The sequence below is a fragment of the Peromyscus maniculatus genome, chromosome 14, assembly GCF_049852395.1.
Source record: "Peromyscus maniculatus bairdii isolate BWxNUB_F1_BW_parent chromosome 14, HU_Pman_BW_mat_3.1, whole genome shotgun sequence".
Taxonomy (NCBI): Eukaryota; Metazoa; Chordata; class Mammalia; order Rodentia; family Cricetidae; genus Peromyscus; species Peromyscus maniculatus.
Window position 1 is genome coordinate 71957286 of NC_134865.1, and position 23796 is coordinate 71981081.

The window sequence follows — 23796 nt, forward strand, 5'->3', positions numbered from 1 at the left end:
TATTAAACTTGAAAACAATACATGTATAAGTTAAACCCTGAAGGAACAACATAAGACAAAACTACAAACAACAGCTTAAGGATCCAGTCATAGGGAACTACACAAGAACACAATGAAGTGGAATGGAGTACTACGCAGAAATCTTAAAGACCAAGGAAAATCTTTAAGAATTGGTATGAAGATGACATAACTTGTTTTGTTATATTAACCATGCTTTAGTATGCTAAAATCATATAGTTTCAAAATACCACACAGAATGTATTTACTTTTAAGGGGGAAAATGTAAGATTATAATGAAGGACTCATATAGTCATCTACTAATCCAATTTTAGCATTTCTGAATTAGTAACAACCAGATAACAGATTTCTTCTAATGCTTTACAATATGAAATATTCTTACTGTATAGTCCAGCTCCAAATGTCTAACTTCAATCTAACCTTTATATCTAACTTCCCAAATACTAAAATTCAGTAGAAGTAAAAATAATCTAAAAGACATAGGCAAGGAAGTTTTCCTGGACTGGACAAACCATTTGTAATTTGTTATATCTGAACACAGACTTGTTTGGTAGCTGACCACAAACTCTTTGCAGTTGCCCTCCAGCAAGATACAAATCTAGGCTGATCATGTGTTGACAGAAAGACTGCCTGAGTTCCTGGATGAGCTGTTCAACCTCCACTATTCCACTCTCAGCAGACTTCATGGGCTGCTCTCAAGCTGCCAGGATGAAGAAGCTGACCCGCTGTACTAAAGGATGGGAAGCCACACTGGAGAGAAACAAGGTGGCCCAGCCAACAACAGCACTAATTGTCAGATAGGAAACTCTATCTACCATGGATCTTCTGACCCGGCTAGCTCTTCTACTACATACCATGTAAGTGAGAACAGCCTAAAGCTGTAGAGAAATGCCTTTCCCAGCTCCCCAGATTCTTAAGAAAATAAATCATCGTTTAGCTACTCCATTCTAGGTGGTTTGTTTGACAGCTATAGATAAAGTCAACAACTGAGTACTGAGTAAAATAAAAACATATTAGTTAGGAAATGTCTTACTCATTACTCTAGTGTGTGAAGAGACATCATAACCAAGGCAACTCTTATAAAAGAAAGCATTTAATTGGGGGCTTGCTTACAGTTTCCTGGTCATGGCAGGGAGTACGGAAAGCATACAGGCAGGCACTGGAGCAGTAACTGAGAGTGCTACATCTTGATTCGGAGAGAGAGGGAAAGAGACAGACAGAGAGAGAGACAGAGACTAGGCCTAACCATTGGATCACACAGCTGTCCTGTCAGCCCAAACCTGCACATTCTTGAGAACTAAAGCACAAATCAGAGCCCACCTGGCCATCAAGTTCCTTGCATTGCTTGAATGTATACTGAATAATCAGGGAGTGTGGAAAAGAGGTATACAAACTTCTTCATGCTGGGGACCTCACTTCCAAAGCAAGACGCTAACAGAAATGCCACCACAAAGAGAATAAGAGGCAAAACAATTTCTTCTAAGTCCATACTATGTTGCCTCAAGACCTAAAGAAAAATGTTCTCATAGAAAGTATGACAACAATGGACACTTACCTAAGATGAGATGAAGTTTGGTCTCTGTCTGGAAAGCATAGTGCAGTGTCACCAAAAATGGCGACTGTCTAATGTGCTCCAGAACTTGTCGTTCTGTCCTTGTGTGCTCTGTAGTTTTAGCCTTTTGAACTATTGTTGCCTTTTTCAAAACTTTCATGGCATACAGCTTTCCAGCATCATGACCGCTTATTTTACGAACTAGAAATACTTTCCCATAAGCTGAAAAAGAAAAGAAAAAATTTCCCATAAGCTGAAAAAAAAAAAAAGAATTAAAATGCTACATCGGCAAAATGGTAATTTATGGAAATAAAATTAATGCAACCAGCCAACACACACACAAAAACACTCTTTCAAGGGAAAAGCATGTTCAGTGCTGTTTCAAATAGTTCTTTGATAATTTCTTCAGCCTTTTACCAAACATATTTCTAGGTCTAACCTCCAATATTTACATATTTAGCCACTGCTGCTAAAGTTCTGCTTTCATTCTAAATGTTATTCTCTTCTCAATATTTTTAGGTCTGAGAAACTAACTGTTATTATGGTCAGCTAACCACAGTCCAATTCAGGAACAAGTAGGACATTTCTGACATCAGATAAAACCTTGAGGTATATATTTGCTATTGGAATTCACTCTTCTTTTTCTTTCCTCCTTCCCTTTTTATTTATTTATTTTAAGAAAGGGTCTCAGTATGTGCCCCTGCCTGGCCTGCCTCCTAAGGTCCGAGATTCCAAGTGAGTATCATTATTTCCAGTCTCCAAGAATTGTTTTCCTTTTCCATCTTCATATAAGGTATGTTGTATGCATGTTGGCATGTGTGTGAACATGCTTTTTCACATACATACAGAGGTCAGAAGTTGATGTCCAGAATCATCTTTGACTGTGCTTCTTCTCCCTTTTAGGCAAAGTCTCTCAATCAAATCCAGAACTCACCAATACAGCTAATTTTGCTAACCAGCTTGCTCTGGGAATCGTCTCTCCACCCTCCAATCTTGCTGGAATTACAGGCAGGTCACAAACTCCGGCCCTCACACTTGCATGGTAAGCACTTTAACCACTGAGCCATGGCCCCAGTTCTCCAAGGCAGTTCTTAATAAGAGTCTAATACACACAAATAAACGAAGTGCTTCAGGTGTTCTTCTGTATTTATTCTTTTAGAACCAAAGCAATATAAACAGACATTATATAAAACAAACAAGATCTTTACAGGTAACAAATGTTAAAATACCCCAAACTGAAGGCAATATAGATAGAAACCCCTTTAAATCTCTAGGCAGAAAGAATTTACAGCTCTCTGGGTCATTCTCATTATGTGTTTCATAAGTGAAGGCCGTGGGAGGCACAATCCTGTATGTGGTACTGCTCCTCCAATGAAGGAATTGGAGCCTTGTGGGAAGAGCAGCTTCCCTGAATTTTTTTCCCCAAAGAGAATAAGGAGGTAGGGAGTGGGGGAGGAGGAAGAAGAAGAGGATGAGGCAGAGAAAGCAGGAAAGGAGAAAAAGGAGGAGGAAGGCTTTGAAATTCAAATGTGTCTTGGAATGGTTATGCTCAATTCTATTTCAGGAATTAAATGATGTACTCAGATCACTTTGAGTTGGGCTCAGTTTTGATCCAGGTCACAGTTACTATTACCTTGCTCATAGCTCCCTGTATTTAGCCCATAATTCTATTATCATCCACCTACTAGAGTAAGAGAGCTTCATGGGAAGGACTCTGCACTCTGATTCAGTTCTGTTCTTTAAGAACTAGCTTGGTAGTGACACTTGATATGCCACAGATGGATGCTAGACTAGACTAATCCTGAGGGAAAGATTCCAACACTGAGGTGGACTAGCTCATGCCAGGCTCTCAGCTAAACACACCCTTCTACACACTACTTCACTTTTCACTTAATCCTCACCAGGGAAGGGGTACTTTCAGTAGTTCTATTTCAGAGATAAGGAAACGAGTTCCGAGTAATTAAGGAACTGGCCAAAAGACTTGATCTAGAGAAAAGGTAAACAAATGAACAAGTGTGTGGAGAAGAGCCAGCCCCATTCCTGTCCTACTGCCTGAGCTGGCAAAGGAGTCCTCCATCCCCAGGATTCTGGTCTATGGGGCCCAGAAAAAAGAGGCTCCGCTCTATGGCTTCCTCCTTGCTCCCTCACTCCCTTTCTCTCTCTTAGAAATTCCCAGGATAATAATGGTGACATTTTCAAGACAAGAAAAGGAAAAAAGAAAGAAGAAAAGAAAGCAGCAGCAGCACAGCCCTAATTCAAATTCAAGTAGTGCCTTCCAGGCTCACTCTATCTGTAAAAGAATGAAAAAACCAAATTCCTCCTGAATGCTAGAAACCTGATTTTCTAGAGTATAATAAACCGATGCTATAAAATGTTTAACATACTCTGGAAGACAGAAAAACTTCAGAAAAGTTTGTATTATATTTAAGTATGTGATAATTACAGGTTGAGATCTCAAAGGCTGAAGTGAATCAAGAAAGAAAATTACAACTTTCAGGATCTAACAATCAACCTAAAGAATGAAACTGGAACAGCATATTTTGTACAGCAGCAATGAAACCAAGATAGAAAGCATTCTAATGAGATGTACTTTATCTTCCAACAGAGGCAGCCACTATACAAACTGGGGAGGGAGTAGAGTCCTACTCAGGCATGGTGCTTCCATGCTCCTTACATACATACACAGTACCCACCTCCAACTTACATTCTCCCAGACGCCAATCTCTAAAAGGCTATGGTCCTACAAGTTATAAAATCTATCTAGTCTCCGGAATGTAAGAATCCTTTCTACATCACCAAAACACCTGAAACAGCTTCTTCCTAGCACACCATATTTGTCTGTAACAAAAGAATGTGGATTCTGTGACAGACACAGGGTATAAGCACATAAAACAGAGTACTTGCCAGGTACTTTACACACATTAGCTTTTTCTGTTCTTTAAACATCTTCCTAAGAGGTGCTGGATGATCATTTCAATTAATAGAAGAGGAAATTCAAATATAGAACAATTGCTCCCTCATTTATGATCACATTAACCCAATTTAGCCCAACTTCTAGGTGTACACTCTTAGCTCTGCTTCTGTCGAGTCCCTTAAAATGAGTGATCTTATCAGAAAATAAATAAGAAACCAGATGTTAAACGGAAACCACAATGCAGGTGAGGCATTCTAACAGTGCAATGAACCCAGTGTTACTACTTCTGAGATAAGAAAATTTTCCAGGGCAGCTTATCGTTTCATTGATAATCAGCTCTAAATGGTAGAAAATGTTCTTCATATTGTTTGTTTTCATATTAAGCTTTGTTCTTAATATTCTTTGTTGGTCCTTCTATATTATCTGGATAAAAAAAATGTTATTTTTTTTTAAAATAACTTTTCAAAATATTTAAAAGCAATAACATTTAATCTCCTTACTCTTTAAGCCAATCTTAAAGTAATATGACCTTAAGACCTCACCACAGGAGTGTTCACTCACATGTTCTGATCGTTTGTAAACATTGTTTCATTCACTCCTGTATCGTTTTTTTCAAAGCTGTATTTCACTCCAGACAAGCATAAAAGAGCATAGGATGACAATGTATACTGGTCAAATAACAGGCAATCATCCTTACTGCCATGTGTATTTGTTACTTCCTCGCTGCTGTGAAGAAATGCCCACCAGAAGCAACTCCAGTAGGAAGTTACTGTGGCTCCCAGTTTGCATGCACACTTCCTCATGACGGTGTCCACAGCCAGAGCTGTGAGCAGGAGGTAGGTGGACTGAAGCTTATGGAATGGCACATCACATCCTGTAGCCCACAGTTTAGTTTGAACAAAAATAACCACATGATGTTTCTATCATTGTGATCAAAACGAATGATAAACAGTTTATTTGGCTTGCAGTTCCAGAGGGATAAGAGTCTGTCACGGTGGGGAGGTATGATAGCAGCAAACAGAAGGTATGAGTTCTGCAGTTGAAGCAGAAGCTGAGGGCTCATTTCTTGAACTGTGAACAGGAAGCAGAGTCAACTACAAATGGTACAGTCCTTCAACTCTCAAAGCCTTCTTCACCACTGACACTTCCTCCAGCAAGGCCACACCTCCTAACCCAGCCAAATAGTGCCACCAACTAGGGACCACCTATTTAAATGCCTGAGACTATGGAAAAATTTTATCACTCAAATCACCACACCAAGAAAGAAAACACATTGAAAATGTATTTGCAGTATTGGGGAAATTTTACATAATTTTTTTATTCAATTACCATTTTATTTATAGAATTTGAATTTATTAAAATGTTCAAGTAGGGTCTGGGGAATTGGCTCAGCAGGTAAGAGCATTTTCTGCACAAACATGAGAACCTAAGTTCAAATCCCCAGTGCCAGAAAAAAGCCAGGCATGGCCAGGCACTGTGAGGAGAAGAGAGAGAGGCCCACTAGGCTTCTGCACTGCAGGTTCAAAGACCCTATCTCAAAGGAATAAAGTACAGAGGGATACAGCAAGATACTCAACATTTCTCCTATGCCTTCTGCAAGAACCCAAGGGAAGGGTACATGCACCAAGATACACAGGTGCATATAACACACACACACACACACACACACACACACACACACACACACACACGCAAAATAGATAAATGTTCATTAGTCTTTAATTTTAAATTTCAATTAAATTTGTTTAAAAATATTTTTATAGTCCACCTATAAATGTATCACTTCTCCAAGTACTGTAGTTTAAATATAAAATGCCCTACATAGGCTCATCTGTTAAATACTTAGTGGCCAATGACGGCTCTACTCATGGTGAAAACCAGAGGGTAGGGACTAGTCGAAGAAATTTGGAGCTTATCATACCTGGTCCCCTGTCCATTCCTCATTCCTTGCTTCCTGTCTGCTATGAGGTGAACAGCCTCTGTCATTTACTCCCTCAACCATGATGTATTTACTGTTCTCACGGGTCCCTCCCCCTCTAAAAAAAGCAATGAAGCCAAGGACTAGGGAATCAACAAAGCCAAAAACCTCTGAGACTGTAAGCCAAATAAATAACTGTTCCCTTTATATTGTTCTTGGAGATTTTTTAATCATAGCCACAGAAAGTTAAATAACAATGAAATAATCAAATGTAATTAAAGATATGTAAACTTTATATTTTTGTTCACATGCATTATTTTAAGTGAAGTACTCACAGGGCATAAAAGGTTAAGGGCCACTGTTCAGAAAGCCTCTGGCTTATGTCCTTTCTTATGCTGCTGAACCTGGGCATGCTTTTCTCACTGTGATTGCAATGCTACAACCACCTTGAGACCCCTGTTCCTGTCACTCAAAATTTTTCCATTGCTCTTTAAAACTATACATTGTACAAACCTCTTATTATTTAAGTTCATATCAAACTATTGTGTTTTTTTTTAAACAGCACTTAGAATTCCCAAGACTGGCATTCATTCTCCAAGTGGGCCTGAATAATCAACACTTATGTCTATGGTTCCCATATGCTTCACTCATAAACTTCCCACCTGTCATTGATACTTGCTGCCCTACATGTTTACTCTTTTTATATATGTTGCTCTGTAGTACACTATCATTAAATATTACATAAACCACAGAAATTGAATGAAAAAAATGAGGCTGATTGTTCAGAACAGATTAGATAAATGTAAGACATTTAAAAAAGGAACTTCTAAAATACTAGGTGTGGGAAAGGCCAAGAAAAAATTAAATCCAAGATGCCTTTGCAGTCAGATTACTTCAAATGTGTCTAGTTCCTACTCCACTTCAAAGAATCTGAAACTGTTACTTTTGGATGAAGCATTACAAGTGTGACTTTTAGCAAACTAAACCATTACGAGCCAGTTCTCAAATAATATGCCTGCAGCTAAACATTGGTAATGAATGTATATGGGTACATTTTAAGTGAAAAAAAAAACAGTGTTCCAAGTAATACATAGAACTGTTCTTCTTTAATGAGTCCTGCTTTCTTTGACTAACCACAAGTCTCAACTGCATCAAACAAGAGACTGTCTAATAACTAAAGGATTATACTATTGTTGAAATGTAATCCTCTCCTCCTCCTGGATTATTAGAATCTTTTAAACAGGGTCAGGCACATCAACTTTTCAAGCTATGCTTTCCAGCTTGCTTTCATCCATAACCTGATAAACACATCTTTTGTGTTGTCATCTAACTTAAAAAAAAAAAACCTTCTGTGTTCAAAACACCCCAGTCCTCATTGTTCTTAAAATTCAGAGCATCTTTAACAGAACCTCAGAAGTTTAAATTGGCTACCTTATCCTCTCGATCCCCACATTCGTGCCTTGACACTTGGCTTATTTCTGCAGACCTTGGTTCAGTCACCCTTTTCTAATTTCTCAGATGACCATAACTCTTATTTTACACTCTAATAACCCAATGCATTCCTTTCATTAAAATTATCATAAATGTACTTTTACATTTAATTATAGGATTACATCACTGACTTTCCACTACTCAATGAATTAACAAAATCCCAGACGAGGTATGATTTTACTTACTTTTTCATTAGCAAATAGCTCTGGAACTCATACATCATAGAAATCCAATGCTAAAATCTCTATCAAATATCCAACAAAGTTCTTTACAGACCTTGAAAGAACAATACTCAACTTCATATGGAAAAACAAAAGACCCAGAGACCCAGGATAGCTAAAAATAATCCTATACAATAAAAGAACTTCTAGAGGTATCACCATCCCTGATTTCAAGCTGCACTACAGAGCTGTAGTAATAAAAACTGCATGGTATTGGCATAAAAACAGACATGTTGATTAATGGAATCAACTGGAAGACCCAGACATAAATCCACACATCTATGGACACTTGATTTTTGATAAAGAAGCCAGAAATACTGAAAACAAAAGAAGCATTTTCAACAAATGGTGCTGGGTTAACTGGATGTTGGGTCGTAAAAGAATACAAATAGATCCATATCTATCACACTGCACAAAACTCAAGCCCAAGTGAATCAAAGACCTCAACATAAAACCAGATACACTGAACCTGATAGAAGAGAAAGTAGTGAATAGCCATGAACACATTGGCACAGGAGACAACTTCCTGAACAGAATATCAATGGCATAGACACTAAGATCAACAATTAATAAATGGGGTTGACCTCATGCAACTGAAAAGATTCTATACGGCAAAGGACAATGTTGTTGTGGTTTTTTTACTTTTTGGCTTCTCGGGGGGCCCATCACTCAACTCCCAAATAAATCACACAGAGGCTTATTCTTAGTTATAAATGGCTGTCCTTAGCTTGGCTTGTTTTTATCCAGCTTTCCTTAACTTAAATTATCCTATCTACCTTTTGCCTCTGGGCTTCCTTTTCTTACTTCTGCATATCTTACTTTCACTCTTACTCCATGGCTAGCTGGGTGGCTGACCCTTCTTTTCTTACTCTTTGATATCTCTTGCTCCTTGATCTTTCTCTCTTCCTTTCTTCCCAGACTTCTATTTATTCTCTCTGCCTGCCAGCCTCGTTTACGCTTTCTCCTGCCTTGCTATTGACCGTTAAGCTCTTTATTAAACCAATCAGGTATTTCAGACAGGCAAAGTAACACAGCTTCACAGAGTTAAACATCTTTGCATAATTAAAACAAATGTTCCACAGCATAAACAAATGTAACACATCTTAAAATAATATTCCACAACAGGACACTGTCAATAGGACAAAGTAGCAGCCTACAGAATGGGAAAAGATTTTCACCAACTCCACATCAGACAGAGGGCTGATCTCCAAATATATATATAAAAACTCATGACACTAGACATCAACAAACTAAATAAACCTATTTAAAATAAAACAGAGAATTCTTAGCATAGGAATCACAAATGGCCGAGAAACACTTAAAAATGTGTTCAACATCCTTAGCCATCAGGGAAAAGCAAATCAAAATGATTTTTGAGATTCTATCTTATACCTGTCAGAATGGCTAATACCAAAAACACAAGTGACAGCTCATGCTGGTGAGAAATATGGAGCAAGGGAAACACTCTTCCACTATTTGTACAAGTGTAAATTTGTACAGTCACTTTGGAAACCAATATAGCAGTTTCTTAGAAAATTGGGGATCCAGAACCTTAAGACCCAGCTATATCACTCTTGGGCATATACCTAAAGAATGCTCCATCCTACCACAAGGACACTTGTTCAACTATGTTCACAGCAGCTTTATTCATAATAGCCAGAAACTGGAAACAACCTAGAAAAGGATAAAGAAAATGTGATACATTTACACAATGGAGTATTACTCAGATGTTAAAAACAATGACATCATGAAATTTTCAGGCCAATGGATAGAACTTGAAAAAAAACATTGAGTGAGGTAACCCAGACTGAGAAAGACAAACATGGTATGTACTCACTTATAAGTGGACACTAGCTGTAAAGTAAAAGATAATCATACTATGATCTACAGACCCAGAGAGGATTTAAGGGGGGATGCAAGGATCTTCCTAGGAAGGGGAAATAGATTTTGCTTGTGGACTTGGGGCTAGGTGGGGTTGGGAACAGGAGGGATCAACTGGGGGAGGGCAATATTGGGAGAAATTACTGGAACTGAAGAGCATTCCGGGGGCTAGGTGGAAACCTAGTGCAATGGAAACTCCATGGAATCTATGAGAGTAAGCCTAGGAAACACCCCTATAGTAATGGGGGACATCAAGCCTGATCCGGCCATCTTCTGTAGCCAGGCAAGGCCTCAAGAGGAGGGATTTGGGACATCAACACAGCCAACCTTTGACCTAGTTTGCCCTGCCTGCAGTGTTCTGGGACCAGAGCCTAGCAGAATCCTCACCAAAGAGACCAGAGAGACTTCATCCAGCAACGAATGGGAGCAGATGCTGAGTCCCACAGCCAAACATTAGGCAGATCTTGGGTAGTCCTGTGGAGGAGGAAGGATCAGAGGAACCAAGGGGGTCAGGGACACAAAGAGAACATGACTCAGAGAATCATTTGACCGGGACTCATGGGGGATTGCAGAGATCAGAAAGCCTGTAGGGGTATGACCTATGTCCTCTGCATATATGTTATGGCTGAGTAGCTTGATGTTCTTGTGGGGCTTCTAACAGTGGGAGTGGGAGCTGTCTCTGACTCTCAGCTACTTATGGGATCCTTTTCCTTCTACTAGGTTGCCTCATCCAGACTTGATGTGATGTTATGTGCTTGGTCTTATTGAGCATATTATGTGGTGTTTGGTTGATGTCCCAGGGAGGTCTACTCTTTTCTGAGAGGAGATGGAGGAGGCATGGATCTGAGGAGGGGGGAGCAGAGACCGGGGAAGGGGAGAGAGGGGATACTGTGATTGAGATGTAATATATGAGAGTGGAAAAAAAAAATCCAATGCTAAGTGCGTGAAAAGAAAAAATGAATAAGCAAACAAGCAGACAGGAAAACAGCAGAGAAAAGAGTTGTCTAGAGTGTTACTAAGTGTTTGTTGATGACTTTGACTTAGTTGAAAGTGGGTCTTTATAGATAATCTTGTGATTTAGATCTGTAGCACAGAGCAATAGCTGGACATTTAAGAAGGACAGTGGACTGTCATGAAGTAAGCCCTTTTAATTCTAGTGTTAAATCTTAGTTCCTGCTACACTCCGGTGAAAGTGACCTCAGGAAACCTAGCTGCTAGCATTTTAGAACAGGAAAATCTTAACATAGTGACATCTATATATAGCTTCTGCTTATACTCTGCCATAACTATGTAAGAAGTAATCACAAGGCCTGGCCACACACCCTTCTCAAGAGCTAATCAACATGGAAAAAAGAGATGCTTTTCCACATATAACATGACCTGGCACAAACTCCCAGCTCTAAAAGTCAATCCACATGTCCATGCCCATCTGCTTCCATGTTGTTTTGGGCATTCTTCTCCTGCTGTGATAAAATACCCTGACACCAGCAGCTTAAGAGAGAAAGGTTTACTCTGGCTAACAGCTCATGAGTCAGGTCATCATGACAGGAAAGTCAAGCAGAGGTTTTGACACAGCTGGTCACATCACATTCATCCTTAAGTAACTAAGCGCAATGCCGAGCATGGTGGCACACACTTTTAATCCCAGCACATTTATTATTTGGGAGGAGGGGAGGATTTGCACGTCTTAATGTGTGTGGAGGTCAGAAGATGATTTGCAGGAGTCAGTTCTCTCCTTCTACATGTGGGTCCTGAAGATCGAACTCAGGCTTGACAGCAACTGCCTTTATCCACTCACCATCTTTCCAGCCCTTCCTGTTACACTTTTATTATATTTATTATTTTCAATTTTACGTGTACGGGTATTTTGCCTGCAGGTATGTCTGTGTATCATGTGTGTGCCTGATGCCCATGGAGGCCAGAAGAGCAGCCAGTGGTCTTAATTGCTGAACCATCTCCCCAGTCCCTCTGTCACTTTTTTATTTTTTCCAGACAGGGTTTCTCTGTGTAGTTTTGGTGTCTGTCCTGGATCTCATTCTGTAGACCAGGCTGGCCTCAAACTCACAGAGATCTACCTTGCTCTGCCTCCAGAGTGCTGGGAGGCACCAACCTCCCAGTGTCTCTGTCACTTTTTAATATATATATATATATAGTATTTTCAATAATATCTTTTTTTGCCAAAAACGCCATTCCCATTATTTAACGCTCATGATATAGAAGTCATTTGATAAACATCAGTTCTTGTAAAGTCTGTCCACCAGTGTTTTTATAGACACTGGGCTATGTATCAGTAGTGGATGATGATATCAATGTAATAGGTCTTCCAAGCATTGAGAAATGAAAATAAGATCAAGCATACTAAAAGCACTTAATGAAACATGTTTCCTCTTCATATATATATATATATACACACACACACACACACACACACACACATATATATATACATGCATGTATATCTGAATGTAAATAAATCTGAGCAGAAGAGAGGAAAGAGGGAAGGAAAGAATGTAGAGTGAAGAACAGATTCCAGTGCCAGACTACATGGGTTTGAAGCCTAGATTTGCAGTTTACTAACTGTGACGTTGGTAAATATTTAACATACTGTCTCAGTTTTCACTAGGGTTAGAAACAACTCCTCTTTTATGTAGTCTGGGGATTAAGTTAACCAGAAGAGGACCTGGCAGACATAAAAACACTGTGTTAAGTATTAGTGAAAAAAGTATGTGTATCTTGTGTTTATACACATATGCCAAAATAATATTGAGCTGTGTTGTGGGATAATCTTTTTGTACACTGTGAAGATGTGTCTGTTTTACCTCATCTACCCAAGTCAAATTCTGGTTGGTTTAATAATGGACTGAATGGCCAATAGCTAGGCAGAAGAGGAATGGCAGGGCTTCTGAGTAGAGGTAGGAACTCCGGGGAGAATCTGAGGTAGGGGATTTGCCATCCAGACACTGAGAAAATAGGATGTATAGTACTAAGGAGAGGTAACCAGCCATGTGGCAGAACGTAGATTAATATAAATGGGCTAATTTAAGTTTTAAGAGCTAGTTGGGAACAAGCCTAAGCTAAGGCCAAGCTTTCATACTTAATAAAAAGTCTCCGTGTCATCATTCAGGAGCTGGCAGCCCAAAGAAAGACTGGCTACAGAGCTACAACACAAAAATATACCTACTTTTTGCTATAGGTGACACTAAAAAAAAAAAATTTAAAGCACCTCCAAGCCCCAAAACAGCAGAGAGTATTGCCACTGCTGTTGGGTGTCCACTAGATCTAAATGCTAAGACCCTCTGCTGAAGACATCACATGCTTTAGTCATAGGACATAAAGAACTCAAGCTGGAATTGTGCTGAAAGCTTCTTTCCCACTGTCTAGTGTCAGAAAGTGTTAGGCTGGCTGCTGGGGGTGGGGAGATAGTCATCAGCAACATTATTCAGCTGTGGCCCCTGCATGCTAACACTACTGATTTGCCAGGAAAGAACAGCAGCAAGTCGGCTACAGGAATAGCCAAACACGTTCTGACTGGATTTGAGGCCTGTTCCACACATCTGGTACTATGAACCTGGTCAAAAGCCCATAGCTGGGAAGGTCATAGGCCCTAATGTAGAAACTCCTATTATTATTTTGCTAAATGAACTTCAAACTGCCTTCTAAATATTTATGTTTGTGACCATGATTTGTGCTGTTTTTAGCAGTCAAAAGCTTTTGTTGTTGTTTTACAGTGGATAGTAAATACTGCACAGATCATTAATTAGTCAATGCGCTAAAAAGTGACTGCAGAATGCTCAGCTATAAATAGGCATTGCTATTACCCCCTTAGGACTCAGGGGACATCATGGAAGATAAAGAAAAAAAAGAACAGGAGTATTGTGGAATGCAGATTTTCTGCTATCATATGGTGTTCACACTCTTGAACTCATGGCAGATGTGACCATCTGACCAGGACCCATCAATACTCTGCCATAGAGAAGGGAGGTGTTCATGAGGCCCCACACTCCCTCCCTGAGAACCTATAGGTAGCTAACTAACAGTTACTACAGGAGGTGACACATTTTCTTCAGTTGGTAAAGCCACTAATAAGATGCTATTTCTTGTGCTTGGTACCAAAGAACTAGAAAATTCAGAGTATTGGTACAACTGAAAAAAAAAAAAAAACATGTTTTACTCAGTTTTAATAAGATCCTCTGGGAATCAATTCCATGGATAAGTTTTTCCAAGTTTAGGTTAGAAAAAAATTATCCATGTATTTGATTCCCAAAGGATCTTATTAAAAGAAAAAGCTTCCAATGAAAGCAAGAAATCAAGGACAGCATATTCATAAATAATGTTCACATATTCTTATTAATCAAAGTATCTTAACTGCTATAGTTGATGGATATTTGCAAAGGATGCAGATGTGAACCATGAGCCCTCACCCCAGGCCTGGTACACTACATCCCAGATGCCTTCATTTCTAATGACCCACTCTAGACATGAGCCACCCCATTTTCTATTTGCATGCCCTCTATTTTCTATTTCACTGCCATCCAAGCAGCCTGTGGCCAGCAAATACATGGGAAAAGAAAGCCTGCTTCCTTCCTCTTTCCTATCCAGAACTACCCAGGAGTTCACACCAAATCTAGACTCTAAGACACAAGCTTGCTTAGGCTCATTCCCACTCATCACACTTTCCTCACTCTCCTTCTCCTGAAAAACACTCTCAGAATAAATCACATGGACCCAGACCTGGCCCTGGGCTGTTTCTAGTTATGTTTCCATAACTTCATATGGCATCAATAACAAATAAAAATTGTTATTGATACCACAAAGACAAAGTCATTCAATACCTTTCATATGGCACAAAATATCATAAACATTTAACCTCTAGGAATTATACATACATTGTAAGCTTACACTGAAGCATAAGGCATAATGGGTATACACAAATGCAAAATTTTTGAGTGACAAATGCAAAATTTTTGAGTGACAATTTAACGAACATACACTTTTAAACATGTTTTTCATAGGGACGCTTCCCAAACATTTAAGAGAATAAGATGACAAATGATGACTAATTTATCAAACTATTTAAAACAATCTTTTACATGACTTGACTAAAGTTTTTCCTTCTATCATGTCATCAAAAAGCAGGTAAGTATCTTGCTGGGCATGATGGTGCACACCTTCAATCCTAGCACTCTGGAGGCAAAGGCAGATGGAACTCTGTGAGTTTGAGGCCAGAACACGGTGTGTATCATGAATCTTAAAGGTACTTATTAATAAAATCAAACATGAGGCCAGTTATTGGGGTGAATGCTGAAAGATCAGAGAAGCAGAACAAGCCACAGCTAACCTCACCTTGCCAATTCCTCAGCCGATCCTGTTTCCTCAGACTGGAAGCTTCTGAGTCCTCATCCAAATGGATCTCAGCTGAACTGTGCTGCTCAAAGCCTAAAAGCTTAACCAACTAACAGCTTCTAGTTTCTGGTCTTGACACCTTACATATCTTTCTATTTTCTGCTATCACTCCCTGGGATTAAAGGTTCACTTTCTGGGATTAAAGGAGTGAGTCACCATGCTTTGCTGTATTCTTGAACACACAGAGATACAGGTAGATCTCTGCCTCTGGAATGTTAGGATTAAAGGTGTGAGAGCCACCATTTTCTAGCCTCTGTATCTAGTGGCTGTTCTGTTCTCTGACCCCAGATAAGTTTATTAGGATGCACAATATTTTGGGGAACACAATATCACAACGGTGAGTTAGTTCCAAGACAGAGTTATGTAATGAGATCCTGTCTCAAAAAAAAAAAAATCTTTAAGCTGCTTCATGTAATTTCTGGTTTATAGAATCTGGTTAAGATATATCACAGACTACATTATGTAGACAGTTCACTGAATTTAGGATGAGCAACCCAAAGGCAGTCTCTGTTGCATACATCATTACTTCCACAGAACAACTGGCAAGATCTGTTGGTGGTTCGATGATACCATCCACATGAGAAAAAAATAATTCTTTTTAGGAGAGCCCCAGGGAGGAGGGTAGGAAGAGATGGTACTGCTCATTAGACTCCACTGTGGGTAAAGTCTAGACTTTGATATTTAGCCTCATTTCAACTTTCAATATACTGTAAGTTTTAAGTGTAATGTGTCTTTAAAAAGAAAACAACTTATCTATGCCCAGCACCCAAAAAAGGTTAATGCATATGAATGAACGAATTAACCAATCAACCAACCAATCAAGCAATCTTAAAAAAGCAAACAGCAATGACTGAAATTTTTCAGGAAGGAAATTGGTATGATCTAATTGTACTTTAGAAAGTCTCTTACTGTGGACAATGGACTAGCAAGGGACAACTGGACCCCAAGTGCTGTGGTGGCTGTAGGTCCCTGTTTCTGGACTCCCTTTAAGCTTCACAATTCAATATTGTGTTAAAAAAAAAAAAGATACTTCCTGAGGCAAGAGGACCTGGGAGCTAGTAGTGTGCTACACTGACCTTTTAGAAGGAAGAGCACTTTTCCCTCTAGCTTCCACAATAGCTAGAACATGCAGCACTTAAAATCTATCAGGCAATCTGAGCATTTTATTACTCATTGTATGTATATCCTAGAATATAACTGCTAGTCTACAATACACTGTTTGAGATTTTATTTACTTCAGTAAAAAAATTTATTTGCTTACTTATTTATTTACTTCAGAAGTTAGAAGAAGAAAATAAAGAATACATTCTTTTCATTTGACATGTTATTCTTTTTTTTTTGTTGTTTGTTTGTTTGTTTTTGTTTTTCGAGACAGGGTTTCTCTGTGTAGTTTTGGTGCCTATCCTGGATCTCACTCTGTAGACCAGGCTAGCCTCAGACTCACAGAGATCTGCCTGGCTCTGCCTCCTAAGTGCTGGGATTAAAGGCATGCGCCACTACCGCCCGGCCTTGACATGTTATTCTTAAGGCAACATTCAAATCAATGTCTTATAACTGCTAATAAAAATCTCAACTTACCAGCATTTCATTTACAAAATATTGTTCACCATTGTGTTTTCTTAGAAATATTACTTTAGTTAAAATTACTCCCCAAAATGCTAACGAAGTAAGCAATTACATTAAATAAGTAGTAATCTCTCCTCACATGGAAGTCCTAAATAATTTTGTTTTTCTAACTTAGGATACAATTTCACTATGAGATTTTCTAATCAATAATAACCTATTAGAAGTGATCAGCAGCTGGTGCATACCTTTAAGCCCAGTACTTGGGAGGCAGAGGTAGACAGATCTCTGTGAGTTCAAGGCCAGCCTGGGCTACAGAGTGAGTTCCAGGAAAGGTGCCAAAGTTACACAGAGAAATCATGTCTCGAAAAAAAAACCAACCAACCAAACAAACAAACAAAAAACAAAACAAAAAAAGAAGTAATGATCAGCACTCTCCTATTCTAGTACACATCCCTAGGCTAAGGGTTATGTTTAAGACTTCCCGAGAAACTAGAAGGAGAAGACAAGATTGAAGAATTTATTTATTTCAAAGTTTCTAGATTATGAAAAGTAGTCAACAGATTAGTAACAGACTAAAGGAATCTCAAGAAGAAATAAATCAACCCTCCAAAGAAAAATTTATGAATAGCGTATGAATTTAAATGTAAGATATTTTTTAAAATGAAACAGGACTTATAGAGCAGGCCTATAATACAGATACTCAGGAGGATCTCACATTCAAGGTCAATTTAGGCTAGAGACTGAATTCAAGGACAGTCTGTATGACTTAGTAAGATCTTGTCTTAAAACAGAAAGTTAAAAGAGGGCTGGGTGATGGTGTAGCTCAGGGGTGCAGCTACTGCCTCCCATGCACAAGGCCTGAAGTTCAGCCTGCAGTAAAAGAACAAAACAGCAGATCCTCCATGTTCAAACATCCAGCAATGCTACATTTAAGCTATTTGATAAACAGAATTTTCCTAGTTCAGAATATATAAAAATTAATTTATCAGAAAAGAGTTTTCAGTTTTACTTCCCAAGAAAACCTTACATGACACACAGACATATGATGTTCTATTATTCTAAGTGGTGCTGAAAAAAATTATCTTTTTAAGAAGGTAATAAAACTGAAAGATTAGTGGTGAAATTTTGAATAAAAATTGATTTTATTATATTCATAATAAAAGTGTCCACCTACTCCATTTAGTCATCAAAACTTGAATTTTGAGTTCAGAAATGTCTACAATGACATTCCTTAGTTATCCTATCTTCTCTTAAGAGCTGCTCTGTCACCGAAAGAAAGAGAAGCAGCATCTGCGGCTAACAATAGACCCATTAAGGCAAAGTGAGGAGCATGAAATGGAGACTGATGGAGAAGCACAACATGACAGTGACACCACTTCCTCACCTTGAGAGCTGTCTTCAAAGCCTGGGAACAAGACACACAAAAGCAGGGGAGACACGAGTCAGAGGACAGGGTGTGCTGAAAGAAGCCCAAGGTTTGGCTTTGCAAATACCACATACAATTTTCACAGACGTGAGATGGCTTCTACTCCCCTCCTTATACTCTTCTGGCATGCTTTGTGAATCAAGGTATTAGTGTTCTCGGAAAATCAATTGGAGGAAATAATCTTTTTCCGTTTTCTAAGTTTTACAAACTTAGCATTATCTTCAAGATTTGGTAATAACTTCTTCTTAAAACTGTACCAAGCATTTTCTTACTGGGAAGACTTACTTATTGACCACTTTAATGTTATAGGACTACGTATATTTTACCAGTCTCGTTTTTATTTTTTAGTTAATTTTTTTTTATTTTTTGGTTTTTCGAGACAGGGTTTCTCTATGTAGCCCTGGCTGTCCTGGAACTGGCCATGTAGACCAGTCTGGTCTCATACTCACAGAGATCTGCCTGCCTCTCCCTCCAGAATGCTAGGATTAAAGGCTTGCACCATCACACCCTGCAGTTTGTTAATTTATACACTGAAGATTCATGTGCATTTTATGGTATGTACCTCAGAACCTGAGTTCCCAACACCTCTGAAATCATATGTGATTTTGTCCAACATTCCAGTTGTCTTAGTTTAATTACACAAATGAGACATTATAATTATGGTCTTAGCATAAGTAATGCTCATGTATTCTGTTACCTCTCAGCTCTTTTTGCATCTCAGAAACTCTCCTGGCATCATTTTTCCTCCTCCTAATAGCTTTACAAAGTTTTCTAGTGAGGAACTATTGGTGGAAAACATGCTCAATGTTTGTATGTTTTAAATGTCTATTCTGGGCTGGGAAGATAGCTCAGCATGTCAAGTATTTGCTGCCTCAATCATGAGAATCTGAGTTCGATCCCCAGAACTTACATATAAAAGCAAAGCATGGTTACACTCACTCATCATGTCAGTGCTAGGAAAGCAGACAGAAGGACCTCTGGGACTTGCTAGCCAGCCAGCCTAGCTTCATTAGTGAGTTCCAGGCCAGTGAGAGATCCTGTCTCAAAACACACTATGGATTGCTGCTGAGGAACTATACCAGGGTTATGCTCTGGCTTCCACATGTAGAAACACACATATACACACATGCTCATGTGCATGCACACACATACATATATGAATCTATTTTGTCCTCACTCCTGGAAAACAGTTTTACTAAGGACAGAACTCTAGACTGACAGTCATTTCTCTGTGCACTTTACAAAGAGTATTGTTCTATTCTTTCCATGGTTGCTGTTGAAGACAACAATTATGACTGAGTTAAAATAACCATTTCTTTATGTTACAAAGTATTTCCCTGGCTGCTTTGGGGTATGTGTGTCCTTATGTTCAACAAGCTTCTCTCATTTATTTCCATATGAACTTCTTCTTACTTGTCTGCTGATTTTCTATGTTTCCTAATTCTCAGAATTCATGTTTTATCAATCTTCAAAATAGTCAGCTGTCATCTCTTTAAAAAGGTTTCTCCTCATTCTGTTATCTCCTTCTGTAACTCTTGGTTTCTCCTCAGTCTGTTATCTCCTTCTGTAACTCTTGGTTTCTCCTCATTCTGTTATCTCCTTCTGTAACTCTTGGCTAGACAACTGTGACATCTTCTTGGTAACTCTTGCTTTAATCTGTCTTTTTACATATGTTAATTTCCCCTACTATGTATTGTAGCAGGCTTTGACCACCAACGAGCTCCCAAATCATGACACTGAGACTTATTATTAGTTATGAATGTTCGGTCTTATCTAAGCTTGTCCCATTGCTCTTATCACTTAATTTAACCTATTTCTCTTCATCTACGTTTTGCCACATGATACTTTGTAACCTTTCTTTTATTCTGTATATCCTATCTTTTTGCTTCCTTCATGTCTGGCTGGTGGCTGCCTGGCTGGGTGTCTTCCTCTTTTTCTCCCTCATTCTCTCTTCCTTCTCCTCCAGCCTAGATTCCTCCTCCTATTTATTCTCTGACTACCAGCCCCACCTATCCCCCTTCTGCCTATCTATTGGCTGTTCAGCTTTTTATTGGACCAATCAGGTGGCTTAGGCAGGCAAAGTTACATATCTTTACATCGTTAAACAAACGCAACATATATAAATGTAACACACCTTTACGTAGCTAAAGAAATATTCCACAACAATGTATTCTGCCTATTTTTTTCTCAAGTCTATCTAATCTATCTTCCTATTCACTAATTCTTTTTATCTCACCTACTAGTGAGCAATCCATAGTTTTTATCATTTGAGTAAGTATTTTCACATGAATAATAGTAGTTAGTACTCGTTACTTAGCAGTGTGCTGATCTATATCATAAGTAACCCTTTACATTTTTTCTTTTTAATTCTTATTTGTGTGTACATGTGTATACAGAGTCCAGAAGAAGGTGTGAATCCCCAGGACCTGGAAGTATAGACAGTTGGGAGTTACCCAATATGGGGGCTAGGAACCAAACTTAGGTCCACTGAAAAACAGCAAGCACTCTTGGACCATCTCTCCAGCCCCATGGCCTTTTTCAGAAGAAAGAAAGAAATGAAGGGAGGTGAGGGAGAGAGGGAGAGAGGGAGAGAGGGAGAGAGAAGGAAGAAAAGCTGCATAGTTTTTTCTTAGCATGTTTTTTCATTCACTCATTCTCTTCTATTTTCTCTTTTTTGAGAAAGCCTAAGCTGACCCTGAAATCATAAACCTCCTCTCCTCACCTTCTAAGTGTAAGGATTATAGGCATGTGCCAAACTCAGCATATTTTGTGTGTTTTTTAAAAAGATTTATTTATGTCTCTGAGTGTTTTGCCTGCATGTACTTACGTATGTGTACCATGTGTATGCCTTATGCCCAAGGAAACCAGAAGAGGGCATCTCTAGAACTGTAGTTATGGATGGTGGTAAGCCACCACAGGAATGTTGGGAATTGAACCTGGGTCCTCCACAAGAGTAACAAGTGTTCTTAACTGCTGATCCATTTCTCCAACCCTACATCTTATTCTTAATAGTAAGATCAAAAGTCTCTGAGATGTTGATCAATAGATATAGTTTCAGGTCAACTGAAGAATAAGTTTTGTTCTTGTTAATTTTTTTTTTTTTGTTTGTTTGTTTGTCTTTTGAGACAGGGTCCTATCTATATAGCCCTGGCTGTCCTGGAATTCATATGTAGACTAGGCTTGCCTCCAACTCAGAGATCTGCCTGATTCTGCTTCCCAAGTGCAGGAATTAAAAGTGTATACCACCTAAAAACAATAAACTTGAGTATTACACTATTGTGTTTCATGGTAACCATAGTTAAAGATACTAATGTACTGTATATTTCAATATTGCTAACAGATTGTTTTCACATCCTTACTACATAAAAAGTCAGTGGAGGATAAATACGTTAGACAGTAATCATGAGTAAATCTCCATACAACATATAAATAAGTCAAAACATTACATTCTACTCTATAAATATACACAATTATTTTCCAACTGAAATAAGTTACTAAAATAAACATAGCATTTATATCATATTTCAAATCTAAAATAAAGAATATGTGTTTGTGCTGCTTTGCTGTTTCCATTTTTCAGACCTGCTACCTTGCTCTTGGATGTTTGCAATGTTTATAGTACGGTCTTAACTTGTATAACTTTAACACTTCCTTTAATATCTAGGTAAAAGCTTGGGAAATGGCTCTGTCTGTAGTGTCTGCAAGCAGGAAGCCTAACCTCAAATCCTCAAACAACATGTAAAATCTGGGTGCAGCAACACTCATCTGCAACCTCAGCACTGGGGGGCAGGAATGGGGCTCATTGGTGAAGAGTCTAGTTGAATTGCTAAGTTCCAGGCTTAGTGAGAGACAGACAGACCGACAGACAGACAGAGGAAAAAGAAAAGGTGTGAGAGAATGAGGAAGACATCTGATGCCAACTTCTGGCCTCCACATATAGGCACATATATACATATATACCTGTGCACAAACCCCCTCCCCCCCAACACTGCCCTACACAGAGAAATGAGTTTAATCCTACTAAGAGGATTAATGTTTGCTTTATCTAGAAACCATTAACATAAGTTCAATTTCTGTTTGGCTTTAGTTATTACATAGTATTGAAGCTGCAAACCTGTATGATGCACAGTGTATGGCTGAGCAAGCTTGGAAGACTTGCATTTCTTTTGTGTCCCCACCCGCCAATGTTGAGCCAGAAGTTTCTTCTCCATCCCTTTGCAGGCTGGATTTTTTTTTTTCTTCTTTTAATGAGCAGTCGTTGTCTGTATCTCTCCCGTGCCTTACATGCACTCTCTCATACCAAGCAAGCAAACTGCAAATTTTAAAACTAGCTCACTTTTACTGCAGACTTCCCAGCAAAACTTGTGTCTTCAGGGAGCTTATTTAGTTCTCTAGATTCTTGCTCCCATTTACTCTTTTGAATCTAAGGATTTTCCTTATTCTTGTCAGTTAACCTATGCAGTCAGTAGCAGACCTAGTTTTTAAAATATATTTTATCTAGCACTTTGGGAATTTAATAATGAAAGGGGTTTTCAGGACAACTCAGCTGTCAATCTAACTCAAAAGAGAAAATAAAGTATCTTTTCGTTTCCATTTCTGTTAACTGGAACATTCTGCCATATAAAACTGCCAGATCAAGGAATGGAATTAGTTTTATAATTCTTGTTACATGCATGCTGTGCAATGCTATATGAAAACTAATTAATATTTCATTTTCATAGGATGTTTAAGAAAGTTCAGAAGATTCCAGAAGTCATCTATTGCCACTGATTTAAGTATTATGTGGCTTTATCTATACCTGGAATAAAACGTGATCTCGGTATGAGGGCTTTCCTGTAACTTACTTTTTGGAGTAACTGGTGTACTTCTATTGAAAAGGTAAAATGAACAATAACTGAGTTCATGAAAGCAGAGGTAAAACTATGTAAACAGTTTCTTTTGGTCACTTATGCTGCTAACTTATGCTTTTAATAAAAAAGAGCATAATAAAAGCTAGCATTTCTAAAACTTTAATATGGAAAAATATCTAAATTCTTTTCCAGAACATAATCTCCAAAATACAGACAAGGCAAATGCTACAAGTTTAAAAAAAAGGTAGTTTGCTTTCAAATATTCAAGGATCACTACAGAAGTCCTGTAATATGAAGTAAATAAACTCATTCATTCAATCAGCATTTACTGAGAAGCTACTGTGTACAAGAAATTACTCTTGACAAATTAACCAGAGAAAATTTCAGAGGTGGACAGGCTGCTGTGTGGCCTAAGGGCTCCGTATTGAGCCCAGCTACACTCTTGAGAGGCAGCCCAGCTGCCCACTTGGCGCTCCTGCACCTTCATCAATCCTATGTGACCAAGGTGAGCTACAAATGGTAGTCTGCAACAGAGGCAAAGGAAGGTTTATGGAAG

General features: G+C 38.6%; 1 protein-coding gene across 5 annotated transcripts in view; it reads right to left on the reverse strand.

Annotated features, from left to right (window-relative positions):
* Positions 1-23796, reverse strand: part of Rps6ka5 (ribosomal protein S6 kinase A5) — a 164153-nt gene that overhangs the window by 87610 nt on the left and 52747 nt on the right. For 3 of the 5 annotated variants that reach the window (XM_076551233.1, XM_076551234.1, XM_076551237.1), the window contains one exon: positions 1574-1792. The exons of 1 other annotated variant lie outside the window; for it this stretch is intronic. In XM_076551233.1, coding sequence (XP_076407348.1) covers positions 1574-1792 — 219 coding nt within the window. Of the gene's footprint in view, positions 1-1573; positions 1793-9700; positions 9807-23796 lie in introns of those variants that run through there. One more of the 5 variants, XM_076551235.1, reaches the window with a different exon arrangement.